General features: G+C 44.8%; 1 protein-coding gene across 1 annotated transcript in view; it reads right to left on the reverse strand.

Annotated features, from left to right (window-relative positions):
* The window catches only part of PARP11 (poly(ADP-ribose) polymerase family member 11), a 57,230-nt gene extending 56,764 nt beyond the window's left edge, over positions 1–466 (reverse strand). The window contains exon 1 of the mRNA XM_070409546.1: positions 281–466. Coding sequence (XP_070265647.1) covers positions 281–298 — 18 coding nt within the window. The 5' untranslated portion in view covers positions 299–466. The remainder of the gene's footprint in view (positions 1–280) is intronic.
* Positions 467–15,196: the final 14,730 nt, after the last annotated feature.

Here is a 15,196-nt window from a genome sequence, read left to right on the forward strand (position 1 = left end):
TTTCAAAGGATGAAGGGAGGAAAGCGGAGAAACCACAGCAAGCAAAATAAGCAACTAACGGGAAAGCAATTCCACGCTGGAGAACCCACCAGGCCATTTCCACCCCTCAAAGGCAGTGCTGGGGAAGCCGCAAGGGCCGGGATCTTCGAGCTGCGGAACTCAAGATCCAGCCTGAAGCGGGTGAGGGGGAGCAGTTCCCGGAAACCCCCTCCCACCCCCCCACCCCCGCCTCCCACCAACCCCGCCCACTGGGTCCGCCCCGTCCCGCCCGGCTACTCACCGGATTCGCTTCCCACATAACGGTGGCGAAATCGAGCGGAGAGAGCCTGGGGGAAGGGGCTTGCCACGGGCCGGGTGTTGGCTTTTTTCCAAGTGTGCCCGGGACTGAAGGGATGGAGAGGCAACCTTCCAGCAGGCCTTCCTTCTCTCCCTCTGTGTCACAAGCCAGCGTCTTCGGACCACCGAATCTCCCGACTTCCGCCCGGAGCGCTGACCCCGCCCCGCCCCCGGAAGCCGCCCCGCCCCTATCTCTCCCTTCCGGGCTCGGCAAGCTGGTGGTAATGCGAGGAGCTGGGGAGTGTCTGGATTGTAATGAAGTTTGAAGGGCTTCTAGTGCTAAATCACCATGGCAACATCCCCATCAAGAGATCCTCGGGCCACGGTTGGTTGTATTTTCTCCGATAGTTATTGGTCGCCGTATGCTGAGTGTAGTGGCCGAGAGCCACACAGGCCTGGGAATGGATCCCAATGCAAGCAGTGGCATTTGGGACAGGCTTCACAACCTGACTCTGCTTCCTCATCTTCAGAATGGAGATGATAATAGTATCTACCTAAGGGCGTAGTGATATCATTTAAAGTACCTAGCATGGTATATGACATACAGCAAGAGCTCAAGGAATGTTGTTTGCCAGACACTGTGCAAGGCTGTCGAGTGAACAAGATTGACCTCATGGAGCTTAGATTAGAATCTAAAGAAAAAAACAAACAAAAAAAAATAAGTAATTTAGATCAATAAGAAGGTGCTGTATGGTTTATAGGTAGCATGGCAAGTACAGGGTTCTATGAGAGCAAGCTTACCTAGGATAGGTGTCCACTCCCCTCCCCACAAGAAGTTTAAGGATGTACTCCTGTTGAAGTTACCTGGGTAAAGAGCTAAGAGAGGGGAAGAATTTTCTAGTCAAAAAGTAGACTCTACCTATTGGAAATGAGAAACAATTTGCTATTGATCCTGGGCTTTTCTATACCTTCACACATTAAAAAAAATAAAGAATACCTACAGATTTAAAACATGGTATTATTTTAACTTAATAAGATGTGGATATTCTTTATTACAATACATGTAAATCTACTTCATCATTTTAAAATCATCATTTTAAAGGCTCCTGGCATTCCATAGTTTGTATGTGCTACACATCTGTTGTGACAGACATTTAAGTAGTTTTCAATTTTTCACTATTTCAAAAAATGCAGCAATAAACATTCTTGTACTGACATTTCTATACATTTATCCATGTACCTCCATGTAATTAGTTCTAAGAAATGGAATTGTTCAATAAGAAATTATGAAAATTTCAAATTTTGATACATATTGCCAAAGTACACTCAAAAATAGTATGTAAATTTGCAATCTCTAATTTATACTTCTAAATGGATTGAGGTAGGGATCTTCACTTTGCTTCTTTTCACTTTACTTTTTGCCAAATGGTTGACCAGTTGCCCCAATATCACTTATTAAGTAATCTACTCTTTCTCCACTACTTTAAAGTGCCACCATTAATCAAAAACTAAATTTGTGGTACGTATTTTTGAACATTCTCATCTATTCTATTAGCTATATGCTAATTCCTATGCTATGCCATACTTATTATAACTTCGTAATATATTCCCTCTCTCATAAAGCAAGTCCCCTCTTTATTTAAAATTTTCAAAATCCTGAGTCTTCTTATTCAGGAACACATCTCATGTATATTGGTATTTTATATCTTTACACACAAAAATTTAGGTAGATTTGCACAATTCTTGTGAAGTTTGTTTTTAGATATTTTATAGTCTTTGTTGTTATTATGAATGAGGAAAACTACTGTTTTTATGTAATCTTGTATCCTACCACCTGTGCAAATGTCTTATTAGTCCTAATAGCTTTGTCAGCTGATGTCTCTGAATTTTTATGTCAATGATCATATTGAGGCAGGATACTAAAAAGCTAGAAAAATTCCTTGGCAAGTGGAATAGGAAAACTGAGACAGATATTTAAATGGCCAAGCAGTTTATAGCCATCTAGTAAGTCCTATCTTCCCTAAATCAAGGACACTTAAGAATAAATGGTTTAGCCCTGGCTGGTATAACTCAGTTGGTTCGGTGTCATCTCATGCACCCAAAGGTTGCCAGTTCGATTCCTGTTCAGGCCACATGCTCAATCCCTGAGCTCAATCCCTGGTAGGAGGCGTGCAGGAGGCAGTTGCTCAATGTTTCACTCTCACATAGATGTTTATCTCTCCCTCTCCCTCTTTCTCTAAAAAAAAATTATTTATATATACTAGAGGCCCCGTGCACAAAAATTTGTGCACTCGGGGGGGAGGGGGGTCCCCCAGCTCGGCCTGTGCCCTCTCGCAGTCTGGGACCCCTCGGGAGATAACGACCTGCTGGCTTAGGCCTGCTCCCGGGTGGCAGAGGGCACGCCCAGTCCCTAGGTGCAGCCCCTGGTCAGGCTCAGAGCAGGGCCGATTGGGGAGTTGGGGCGCCGCCCCTGTCATGCACAGAGCATGGCGGATCGGGAGGTTGTGATGCCACCCTCAGTCATGCTCAGGGTAGGGCTGATTGGGGGTTTGGGGGGCCGCCCCTGTCACACTCAAGGCAGGGTCTATGGGGAGGTTGCGGTGCCACCCTCTGTCACGCACAGAGCAGGGCCAATCAGGGGGTTGGGGCGCTGCCCCCTGTCACTCACAGAGCAGGGCCAATCAGGGGGTTGGGGCGCTGCCCCCTGTCACTCACAGAGCAGGGCCGATCAGGGGGTTGGGGAGCTCCTCCTGTCACACACAGAGCCGCAGGGCGATCAGGGGAATGGGGAGCTCCCCCCTATCAGGCACAGAGCAGGGCTGATCAGGGGGTTGGGGCGCCTTCCCCTGTCACGAACAGAGCAGGGCAGATAGGGAGGTTGTGGCCCCGCCCCCTGTCACTCACAGAGCTGCAGGGTGATCAGGGGGTTTGGACGCTGCCCCCTGTCACGCTGATCCTGGTGCCGGGAGCCTCACTGCTCCGCTGATCCCGGTGCCGGGAGGCATATTACCCTTTTACTATACAGAATAGAGGCCTGGTGCATGGGTGGGGGCTGGCTGGTTTGCCCTGAAGGGTGTCCTGGATCAGGCTGGGGGTCCCCACTGGGGTGCCTGGCCAGTCTGGGTGAGGGGCTGAGGGCCGTTTTCAGGCTGGCGGGTGACTGAAGCTCCCAACTGCTCCTTTTTTTCTTTTTTTTTTTTTTTCTATTCTGGGCCAGCTTTAGCTCTGAGGCCTCACTGCTGAAAGCCGGTTTCTGGCCTTTTGTTTACCTTCTGTATTTGATACAATGTTGCGGTCCGGCTGGCTAAAGCCCGGCTGACTGAAAGCCGGTTTCTAGGGTTTTGTTTAGCTTCTATATTTGCAACATAGTTGCTTAGAGTTGCAGCTGAGAGGCCAGCAAGTCAGGCGGGGAAAGTTGGAGTCCACAGTCACTGGAGCAAGCAAGCCTCCCTGTTCACTTCAGTGCATGGCTGCCGGCCGCCATCTTGGCTGACAGTTAATTTGCATAAGGATATGCTGATTAGCCAATGGGAAGCGTAGCGGTCGTATGCTAATTACCATGTTTCTCTTTTATTAGTGTAGATTATATATATATATATATATATATATATTTTTTTTTTTTTTTTAAAGTACAAATTGTTTACATTTCTCCTCCCTAACCAGAGGTTAAATAGCTCAAATCACCCTACTTAGGGAGATAGAGTGGTGCCGTTTGTGCCAATCACACCCAAGGACAGGTGAAGTTAAGGGAATAAATCTCATTTTAGCACATCAGCATAAAACTGATGAATATTCTATTGAGATCCTCCCCTAAGACCTTCCCATAAACTCCCAGCTTTTAAAAACCCTCAAAAAAAAGCTCCCACCATGTGTTCTCCCTCAAGGGATCATGCCCTCACCCTTCTTCTTCATGCCCCACAGGTGTGCATCTCCTAAACTCTAAGGGACCCCATGAGACTTGCAACCAGCAATAGACAGCAGCAGCTCATCCTGGGCTAACCCCCTGGACCTGTCCCCAATGTCCCCTTTTCTCTAACTTCTCAGTGAGCCAGAGCAGCCCTGCTTTGGCTGATTTCTTTCCTATAACATTTCCAGAGGCCAAAGCAGCCCCACCTAGGTCTCTCCTGTTGCTTCTTCTATGCTAGGCCCTTCCTTGTCTCACTGCCCCCAGCTTTAATAAACATACCCTCAAAATCACTTGGATTTGTGTTGTGAAATCTTTCCTGCACCAAGGCTGGTGTAATCCTGCCCCACACACTACCAGCCAGCCCTAGGCAGACCTGCTCATGGCCATCCCCTTTCCAGTAACAATATCACCTACAAAGAATGCAGTTTTCTATCTTCCTATTGCATTGGCCAAAACCTCAGAAAAGTTTTGAAGAATACAGGAAAAGATAAATAAACTTTCTCATAAACTCTATTATTATATTCATTTTTTACTGACTTATTAATATAATGAAATATATACTAGTAGATTTCCTAATATTGAGCCCATCCTTTTATTCGTGAAATAAACTTTGTTTCATTGTGTATTTGTTATTCTTTGAATACACTCTTGGGTTCAATTTGTTAATCTCTTATTTATTTATTTTTTATTTGAGAGGAGAGGGAGAGAGAGGGAGAGAGAGAGAGAGAGAGAGAGTCAGTCAGTCATCGGTTTGTTGTTCCACTTATTTATACATTCATTGATTGATTCTTGTATGTGCCCTGACTGGAGATCAAACCCTTAACCTCAGCATATTGGGATGATGCTCCAACCAACTGATCTACTCAGCCAGGGCTAATTTTTTATTTAGGATTAAAGTTTATAATGAATGAAATTGGTGTTCTTTGTGAATGTCTTAGCAAGTTTTGTTAAGTGAACAGTAATAGTTTAAGTAATTTAGGAATTATCGCTTCATCAAAGGTGGAGTGGATTTTTACAAAGCAAGTTTAACCAGAAAGATTAGGACCAGTTCCTCAGCTTTTTGTGGGGTTGGACCTATGCTTCATTTCCATGAAGCCTTGGGGTTACCTGAACTGGCAGTCACAGAATGGGATAGAGAGAACACAACTGGTTTGGATATGTAGCCAGTGAATAACCTTTTATAACATAACTAGAGACCCAGTGCATGGATTCATGCAGTGGTGTGGGGCGTGGCCTGCGGGAATCGGCCCGCTATGGGAGCGCGAGTCATCACAGTCAGCGCTGTAGCTGTGGACCCACCCTCTGAGCCGCTACTGAATGAGGAAATTAGTCTGAGCTGATATTTCAGGGTAATGTCTTGGGTAAAGGCATGTTCTGTGTCCTGGAGGAACCTGGCAGAGAGCTTTGCACCCCAAAGCCACTCAGTGAATGTCCTTGATGTGTGATGCCAGATCAGTGGCACCATCAGGGATGTTCACCGCAGCCGTGCTCCAGGATCCTCAGCCATCAGGACAGCCTCTCCAGGGGGGTGGGGGCACAGTCACGTCCCCTCTTGCCATTTGCCTATGCCAGCTCCTGGCGCTCTTTCTAGAACACACCTTAGAGGGCCTGCATCCGCTGGTGGGGTCAGGCCAGAGTCTGGATTGTCTCAGGTATTTGATAGGTGCAGAGACTCGGCCTCACCTGCTAGGGGCTGCTCCCAGGAGCAGCTGCTCATCCCAGTCAGCCAAGCGGTGCTCCCACTATGGGAGCACAATGACCACCAGGGGGCAGCTCCTGCATTGAGCATCTGTCTTCTGGTGGTTAGTGCATGTCATAGTGTCTGGTCAACCAGTCGTTCTGGTTGTTCCGCCCTTCTGTCACTGGGCTTTTATATATATACTAGAGGCCCGGTGCACAAAAATTTGTGCACTCGGGGGGGAGGGGGGTCCCCCAGCTCCACTTGTGCCCTCTCATAGTCTGGGACCCCTCAGGAGATAACAACCTGCTGGCTTAGGCCCGCTCCCAGGTGGCAGAGGTCAGGCCCAATCCCTAGGTGCAGCCCCTGGTCGGGCTCAGAGCAGGGCCGATTGGGGAGTTGGGGCGCCGCCCCTGTCATGCACAGAGCAGGGTGGATCGGGAGGTTGCGATGCCACCCCCAGTCACGCTCAGGGTAGGGCCGATTGGGGGGTTGGGGGCCGCCCCCTGTCACACTCAAGGCAGGGTCAATGGGGAGGTTGCGGTGCCACCCCCTGTCATGCACAGAGCAGGGCCAATCAGGGGGTTGGGGCGCTGCCCCCTGTCACACACAGAGCAGGGCCCATCAGGGGGGTTGGAGCTCCATACTCTGTCACATACAGAGCAGGGCCGATGGGGAGGTTGCAGCCCCACCCCGTCACACACAGGGCAGGGCCCATGGGGGGGTTGGGGCACCGCACCCTGTCACACACAGAGCAGGGCCGATCTGGGGGTTGCGGTGCCTTCCCCTGTCACGAACAGAGCAGGGTGGATAGGGAGGTTGTGACCCCACCCCCTGTCACACACAGAGCCGCAGGGCGATCAGGGGGTTTGGGCGCTGCCCCCTGTCACGCTACTCCAGGGGCCAGGAGGCCTCACGGCTCCGCTGATCCCAGTGTTGGGAGGCCTCGCGGCTCAGCTTGACACAGGGGCAGTGAGGCCTCGCTGCTCCGCTGATCCCGGTGCTGGGAGGCATATTACCCTTTTACTATATAGGATAGAGGCCTGGTGCACGGGTGGGGGCCGGCTGGTTTGCCCTAAAGGGTGTCCCGGATCAGGGTGAGGGGTCCCGCTTGGGTGCCTGGCCAGCCTGGATGAGGGGATGATGGCTGTTTGCAGCTGGTCACACCCCCTTCAGGGTAGGGGTCCCCACTGGGGTGCCTGGCCAGTCTGGGTGAGGGGCTGAGGGCCGTTTTCAGGCTGGCGGGTGACTGAAGCTCCCAACCTCTCCTTTTTTTCTTTTTTATTCTGGGATTTATTTACCTTCTATGGCTGTCACTGGAACTGAGAGCCAGCTTTAGTTCTGAGGCTCAGCTCCAGCTCTGAGACCTCGACTGCTGAAAGCAGGTATCTGGTTTGTTTGGGTTCTATAATTGAAACTCTGTTGCAACTCCAGCTCTGCCAGCTGGCTGAAAGCATGGGGATTGTTTAGCTTCTATATTTGCAACATTGTTTCTTATACTGCAAGCTCAGAGCCCAGCAGCAGCAGGAAGGGAACCTTGGCTTCCTCCTTCACTGGAGCAAGCAAGCCTCCTGTTCGCTTCAGCTCCTGGCTGCCGGCCGCCATCTTGGTTGGCAGTTAATTTGCATATCGCCCTGATTAGCCAATGGGAAGCGTGTTGGAGGTACGATTAATTACCATGTTTGTCTATTATTAGATAGGCTAGATGCTGTATCCCAAAATAATATAGAGGAAACATATTTCATAAACTGAAAATAGTTGTAGAAATGTTAGATAATTTTTTCCTTATTATTCTTTATTTAAAACCACTTAGAGAGCAGGTGTGGGAAAGGTCCTTAATGACCATTTAGGCCTCAGGTCACAAACTGCTAGCTAATGAGCTTTAGCACACAGAGTATTAATTAAAAAAAAAACAACTGGGAAATTTCACATTAAATGATATGGATCTCCTGCTTCTTTTAGACCAGTGGTTCCCAACATGGGGCACAAGCCCCACCAGGAGGCAATTGGATTTTTAAGGGGGGCAATTCAAGAATGAGTTAACAGTGAATTTTTTGTATTTCTTATGGTTCTAGGGGCCTCATATCAGTATATAAATATATATTGTGACATATTTATGCATTTTACTTCTCTATTATATGTTTTGAAATTTTATTTGCTATTTCTTATATCACTTCATATTATTTTTTTAAACAATTTCTTAGTGATTTCTTCCTCAGTACTTCAACCGTCCTTTCGTTCTTTTATTTTTCTCTTTCATGGATGCCATGTTCTTTGGAAGTTTGTTTAGACCAAGTTAATGGCCTTTTAGGCTTCCTAAAATAGTGAATAGGAGTTTACTTTTTGAATAATAAGAATTATATGTCACAGGCGGGACATCAGGATTTTAGAGATGTTTAAGTGGGGCATGGCTAAGAAAAGGTTGGGAACCACTGCTTTAGCCACTGTATTCTCATATGCCAAACAAGTGGCCAAACCCTACAGACCCGTTTAGACTGGGAATGTGCTGTCAGGTTTATCTGAGTTATCAGGCCAGTATTGCTCATCCACATTTAAATGACCTACCTGGGCCCTATAGATATTTGGGGTTGTACTAAATATAACCCACCTCTTATTTTGCTGAGGAAATGTAATGGATCTGGGACTTCTAAAATATCCTTATAGAAGATACCTTCACTGCTCTCTCCCATACCTTTCTCAACGGTGGGCTCAGTCACTGGGTCTCAATCTCTCAGTCTATCAATAGATTACTCTCTGCATGTAATGCCCAAAATGTTGCCTAGTAGAGAGTCCGGCACTGGGAATGCTTCCCTCTGCATCATAGTTCTGGCAAAGTGCCACTGAGTAGAAACTATGTATACTGACCACGGTCACTGGTTTTCTCAGGAAGGCATTTGACTTTATCTTTCATGTTTTCTATGTGTGTTCTGGATGGCAGTGTCTTAAATCGTGCTCACCCCAACCCCACTCCCACCTGGTGGAGTTTATGAGCTCTTTGAATGCCAGAAGGGGTGGGAGGAAATGCTCCAGGGGAAAGGAGAAAGCCGAGGAGCAGAGGAGAACGATCACTGGAAATCATGAAAATAATCAGAAGACAGGTAGTTGAATGGCAAAGTAAATCTGTGTGGTGGGGAGAGCAATCTCTCATAAAGACAACAGAAGGAGAAAAGAGAACCAAGTAAGTGGTGAGGTGCAGGATCTAGTACATATTTCAATGTTATTTTCATAATCATTTTGATTTTTAAAGGCCACATTTACTGCCAGAAATGAAGCACTAGGAATGCGTATGGAAGACAGGCTGGATTCGACAGGAAGGAGGAGCCAGAGACCAGAAGAAGGTGCAAAAGGAGAGATGGGGTACAGGAATAAGGGGGGAGCTCCATGTGTGCTCATCAGCCTTTAGTATAAAGACCCAGCCTCAGTATGAAACAGAGCCAGCAGTGAGGCAGCCCCAGAGCAGCCCTGCTGCCGTGGTCTGACATGTTAACAACCCAGCAGGAATTAAGAGCTGAAATCGGCAGATGAAACATTTGCTGAAGCCGAGATAAGCATTCCTGGGAAGGAATTTTTCAAAAAATCAAAATGAGTCCTGTAAATCTTCCTAATTAGGAAACATGACAAGGAACTAAATTCAGCCAAAAAAAAAAAAAAAAAAAAAAATGAAGTGCTCACCCACACTAAATGGAAAGGCTGTATTGAAAATACCACTGATTATTAGTTGTAGCTGCTCAGGGAAATTATGTAGGCACAATGATGGGCATCAACATGCAGCTCACAGCAGCAGTCAAAAGCAGCAGCTGAGATGTGTGGCCATCCTAATTAGGGGATGGAGAATTCTGAAAAGGCTCTGGAGCGGTGACATTCCTGGCCAGGCTTTCCTTCTAGGAATGCCCCATTAGGGTTTCGGTCATCACGTTGTGAAAAGGGAATTGATAGGAGTGATGTGGACAAGGATAGCAGAAATGACTTGGAAACAAGTGAGAAAAGCTTTGAGGCTAAAAGCAGAAATCAGGAAAACACTTCCACAAGAAATCATTTTCAAAATTAGAGAGGGAGGCAAGTAAAAGCCCAGGGTGGTAGAAAGAGCAGCCTGGGGATGTACTGTTTGCACTTAGGTCATTCCAGACGTGTGGGGTTGTCCCCTGTTCCTTAGGAGCACATGGCGGGGCGGGGGGAGGGGGGGTGTCAAGAAATTACAGCAGATTGTCTAACATGAATTACTCTTCCATTCTTCACTCAACAAATATTTAGCAAGCACCCTCCATGTTCCAGGCACTATCTCTAGCCTCTTAGGATATATCTGTGAACAAAATAGAGAAAAATTCCTGCCCTTGTGGAATTTATGTGCTGGGGTTGGGGGTGGGAAGGCCTTGGGCTGGGAGTAGGGGGAAACAGATAATGTAACAAACATTATAGAGATGGTATTAAGTAATAAGAACTATAGAAAAAACATAGATCAGGGCAAGGGATATTGAGAGTAGTCAGGATGGTCCTCATTGAGAAGGTAACATTTGAAGTAAAATCTGGAGGAGGTAAGGGAGCAAACTTAGTGTGTGTGTGAGTGTGTGAGTGTGTGAGTGTGTGTGTGTGTGTGTGTGTGTGTGTGTGTGTTTGGAGAGGGAGGAGCAGAGGAGATGTACAGTTTGAACGGGTACAGATGTATATATACTCATATAGCAATTAACAAATACTTACATGGCACCAAGTATGTGCCTTCCAATGTTACAAGCTCTCTCTCTATATATATTAACAAATGTAATTCTCACAACCCCAAAGTAGGTACTCTTATTACCTACCCTCTACTTGGCCAAAGAGCAAAGATCCAAACCTAGGTGCCTGTCTTCAGAGCTGGTGCTCCTAACCACTCCCCTATGCCATCTCAGTGTGGCTTCCACCCTCCACTTCTGAACCAAGTAGCAATTGGAATTCAATTACTCTCCTAGGGTAAATGTATGTTTTGTTTTGTTTTGTTTTGTTTTAAAATGAGTATTGCTCACTGCTTTACCACTTATGACCCCCCACCCTCCTGGCCCTTTGCTCCCTTCTCTCGCCAGTTCAAGAACTGCTTTTTATGGCAAGTTCATCACTGGGGTCTATTGCTTCTGCCCAAGTAAATGTCTATGGGTGGGGCCTTGGTTCAGTTTGGGACGGGAAGCTGGGGGACAATGGAGCAGTGCTTCGGTCTAGGAGGGAGGACACAGCACAATTGAATTTTAAAACTAGATAATTGCCTTTCCTTCTACCCCAAAAGGCACTATATGGAGGTGTGTCTGTAACATGATGGTCACCAGGTCTTCTTGTGCCCTCTGTGTCCTGTTCTCTCACAGACTTGTATTCTAAAAGCCATGGAATTATGCACTTTCAATGGAGGAATTGGGTGGTATGTGAATTATATCTTAACAAAGCTGTCAAAACAATTTTTTAAATAGATAGGATGTTGGCTTGCACCTCCCTGCTTACCTTCCTTCTGACCTCTTTCCTTCTTCGAAGCTTCAGGGGCCCAGACCCACGCTCAGAAAGATGTTCACCATTGCACTCCAACCGAAGTTACAATGTTGTTTTGACTCCAAGGCTTACAGCATTATGCCAAGGAAAATAAATGACTTTTTCCCACTATACCTTTAGTACCGATTTTCCTTAATAGGAAAATAATCTAACATTTTAATGTTAAAACAAGCATATATATATTATGGCGTAGAAGGAAATAATTCACATACATGAGAAGGCAGTAGTCACATGCTGTTAGAAAGTTTCTTGCTTCTGGCTGCCTTCTTCCAGCTGAGGGGTTGGGTGGGGCACATGTGCCCTGCCCTATGGGAGAGAAGCTTGAGATGCCATGCTAACATCTAGGACGGTCAGGAGACTCGGGCTGATCCAAGCTCTCACTAGCTGAGTGATATTTAGGAAGTCACATCTCATTTTGAGGCCTCAGTTTCACACAAAAAGATGAGATAATGGAACCAGGTGATGTCCAAGGTCAATGCCAGATCTCACAGTCCAGGGTTTGGTGTCATAATGAGACAAGTGAGATGCAGGGCTCATATGTCAGTGCCAAGATGCCCAGAGATACAAGAGGCAAAAGATAAATTCCCTGCCTTTGAGGAACTTTTCATTGACTGGAGGGGACTGAAAAGAGAGCCACATGTAAGACTTGACAAGATTGTGAAGTAAATATGTAAACCATCCGAAGAATGCAAGGGACAGGAAGCAGCTGAGAATAATGAATGAGCAGACCTCTGGTCCAGATCACCTGGCTTTGACTCACCTGTGGAACTAAAGAGACAAAGAGTCTGTCACTCTGCCAACCCCTGGGTCCTTTGGGCCGGTCGCCCTGACACAGAGGCAGTCATTATTGACCTTGTGGATGGCCTCAAATCACAGAGTAAGAAACTCTTAGAGGAGAAATGGGATCTTATCCAATTCACCCCCCTCCATCTGCATTTAGTCTTTGGGATGCTTGTCTCATGCTTCTAATATTTTTCTATTATTATCCTTAACATTATCCCCAATCCTGAGTAATCCTAAAACTGGAAGAGGAATGCATATAATATCTTCCTCTTCATAGCCCAGGATTGAATATGGAATGATTTTAAGACAAGTCTCATTATCAGCTTGGAGTTGCACAAGATCTGCCTAGCAATGACTTGTCAAAAATCATTGCCCTAAAAAAATTAAGTTCTTACCCTCATGCATTTTTCTATCTCATCCTTTCATTTCAGAGCCATTTCCACTCCCTAAGGCTATTTCTGAGCATCTCCACAGGTGTCTAATCACATGCCTTTGTATGTCATAAACTTCCATGAGTTAGAACTGATACTGAAAGGAAATACAAAGGAAAAGTCACTGTGATCCCTCCCATTTAATTTACTTATTTTCATTTGTTCTGGGAGGATTTCCTTTCATTAATCTAGGAAAATTTCAGCCCTAGCCTCTTGGATTAATGCTTTCTGGAAACTCAACTGAAAATGTGTCTGGATAGGATCTTGGGAAAGGCCTTGTTGGATTATATAAAGATATTAAATATTTCCTTCCCCCTCAAAGGTTTCTTCCAATTATCCTGCAGAAAGGAATGGTGATCACTAATTAATTGTCCGCAACTGGGTTTTTCTTCCCCACTGGAAAAATGTGCCTATTTCACCACTAGATGGCGCTGGCACACAGGAAAGCATGGCTCTGATTTAAAAAAAAAAAAAGATGTGAGCACAAACCATCTAATAATAAGCCAGAGAATTCCTTTGTTTCTGGATGGGAAAGATCAGTTTTTGTCAAGCACACGTCAGAATAGCTTTCTGGAGTAGTAATAATCTAATTATACTCCTTTACCCTAAATCAACCAAATGGTCAAGATTGAGGAATAAAGGTATTTATAATGAACTGTAACTTTTAAGCATGTAGTGTCAAAAAACAAAAATGAGTGGCCAAGAGACTTCACTGGGTACTATAACCGAAGGTGATGCATTTTAGAATCTTACTCTGATATAGAATGGGTCTTTGCCAGTTAGTTAGATCATGCAGCTGTAAATTCAGGTAACTTCAAATTAGTTAGAAATTAAAATAGGAGCTCCCCTACTTCCCCACAAACCATTTTGTTTTAACACATTTAGATCTGTTTGAGGATTATTTTATATCATTTGATGAATAATTCACTGTTTGAACTGCAACCATTAACCAGGTTCTGATAAGCTAATACATATCTAAATTAAGTTTTCGAATCTTTGGATTTGGAATGGAGCATACATGCCTCTGCCTGCCTTCTAGCAAGCATGGTAATTTCTTTCACATTAACAAGGGCTCATGCACGCTGTTTGAACTCTTGTAGTAGCACTCAGAAGCAGCTCATTATATTTCTAGGCAGTTCCAATAGTTAGAAAGTCCTTCCTTAGGTGGAAGCTCTTTATAACTTCCACTCACATATCCCCATTCTGCCTTTTTAAAAATATGACTGTTCCTTAAATATGTCATGGTTTAGGCCTTCTCTGGCTAAAATGGTATTTGTTTCTTCATCTATTTTTCATATAGCATGGTTTCTGGATCTATCTGGATAACATTTTCTGATTTGTCTTAAAATGTGTTCTGATCGCACTGCCAGCAAACTTAGCTATCTTGATTTCATTACTATGAGTCTATTAATAAAGCCAAAATTTTATTAACTCTCTTCATTATTTTCCCTTTGGAGCCTTTAGGTCAACTGAAACTCCCAGGTCATTCATATGGATGGGTATATCAGATCAGCCCAATCTTTGTACATATAATTAATTTTTAGAATTAAAATGCACGTGTTAAGCCCTAAGATATCATGTGGATTTAAGCTCATAGCTGTGTTCTGTCAAAATTACTTAGAATTGTTTAGTTCAGACTCTGGTGCCAGACATACCTGGATTTAGAATTTTGTTCCTCCCCTTATGACTTGTGTCATCTTGAGCAAATTACTTGATCTCTTAAAACATCCGTTTCCTCATCTCTAAAATTGAGAAAATAATACTACCTGCCTTATAGGAAGCTACAATTTACATGTAATAATTTTGTGAGGAAAGTATATTTAACACAATCCATGGCACATAGCAAGTAACCAGTATCTGTCATTATTATTAGTAGTAATAATATCCCCTCATATTAATTATCCTTCCTTCTCCACATCGAATGAAAATCTGATAAGCTTCTCCTTTAAGACACAAACAAAAATACTATTAGGGAGGGGTAAAAGAGAGCTCTCCGTGGTTCACCATCATAGTTGTTCTGCAGCTAATCAGCACTTTGTAGGTCTTGCTCTTGCCCCAGCCACGGTTGTACCCACTGGCTCTCAGCCAGTTCATGTCCTATCCGCGAGGTGATTATGATACGTCTTGTCAAAAGCCATGCTGAAAGCAAGTATGGATTTGGTGCCTCTTCTTTTTACCAGTCTAATATCCCTATCAGAAAAGGGATAAATAAAGACTTGTTTTCTGAGATTTCGGGTTGGCTCTGAGTGATCTTTGCTTTTCTAAAGACTGACAGTCTACTTAATAATCTGTTCAGTTGATGGGTTAAAGTGGTGAAATTGTGGGTTATTTCCCCCTTCGTTTCTATTATTATAATAATGTTTGTGGAGTAAATAGCTTTTTAAAATTCTGTTCTAGAATTCTGCCAGGGATAATTGTCAAGCTGACTGGCTTATAGTTTTTATAATATGCCCCTTTCCCACTTCATGAGAATCAGGATAACTTTGTTCTTCTCTTGTCTGCCAACAGTTCTTCTATTCTCCATGCTTGTTCAGAAATTATTGACAATGGTTCTGGGACTTTTTTGCGCAACCTGGGATGTGATTTGTCTAAGTCTGGATATTTGAATTTATTAAG

This window comes from Myotis yumanensis, unplaced genomic scaffold, assembly GCF_028538775.1.
Source record: "Myotis yumanensis isolate MYYU_CA2020_CCGP unplaced genomic scaffold, mMyoYum1.0.hap1 SCAF_3, whole genome shotgun sequence".
Classification (NCBI taxonomy): Eukaryota; Metazoa; Chordata; class Mammalia; order Chiroptera; family Vespertilionidae; genus Myotis; species Myotis yumanensis.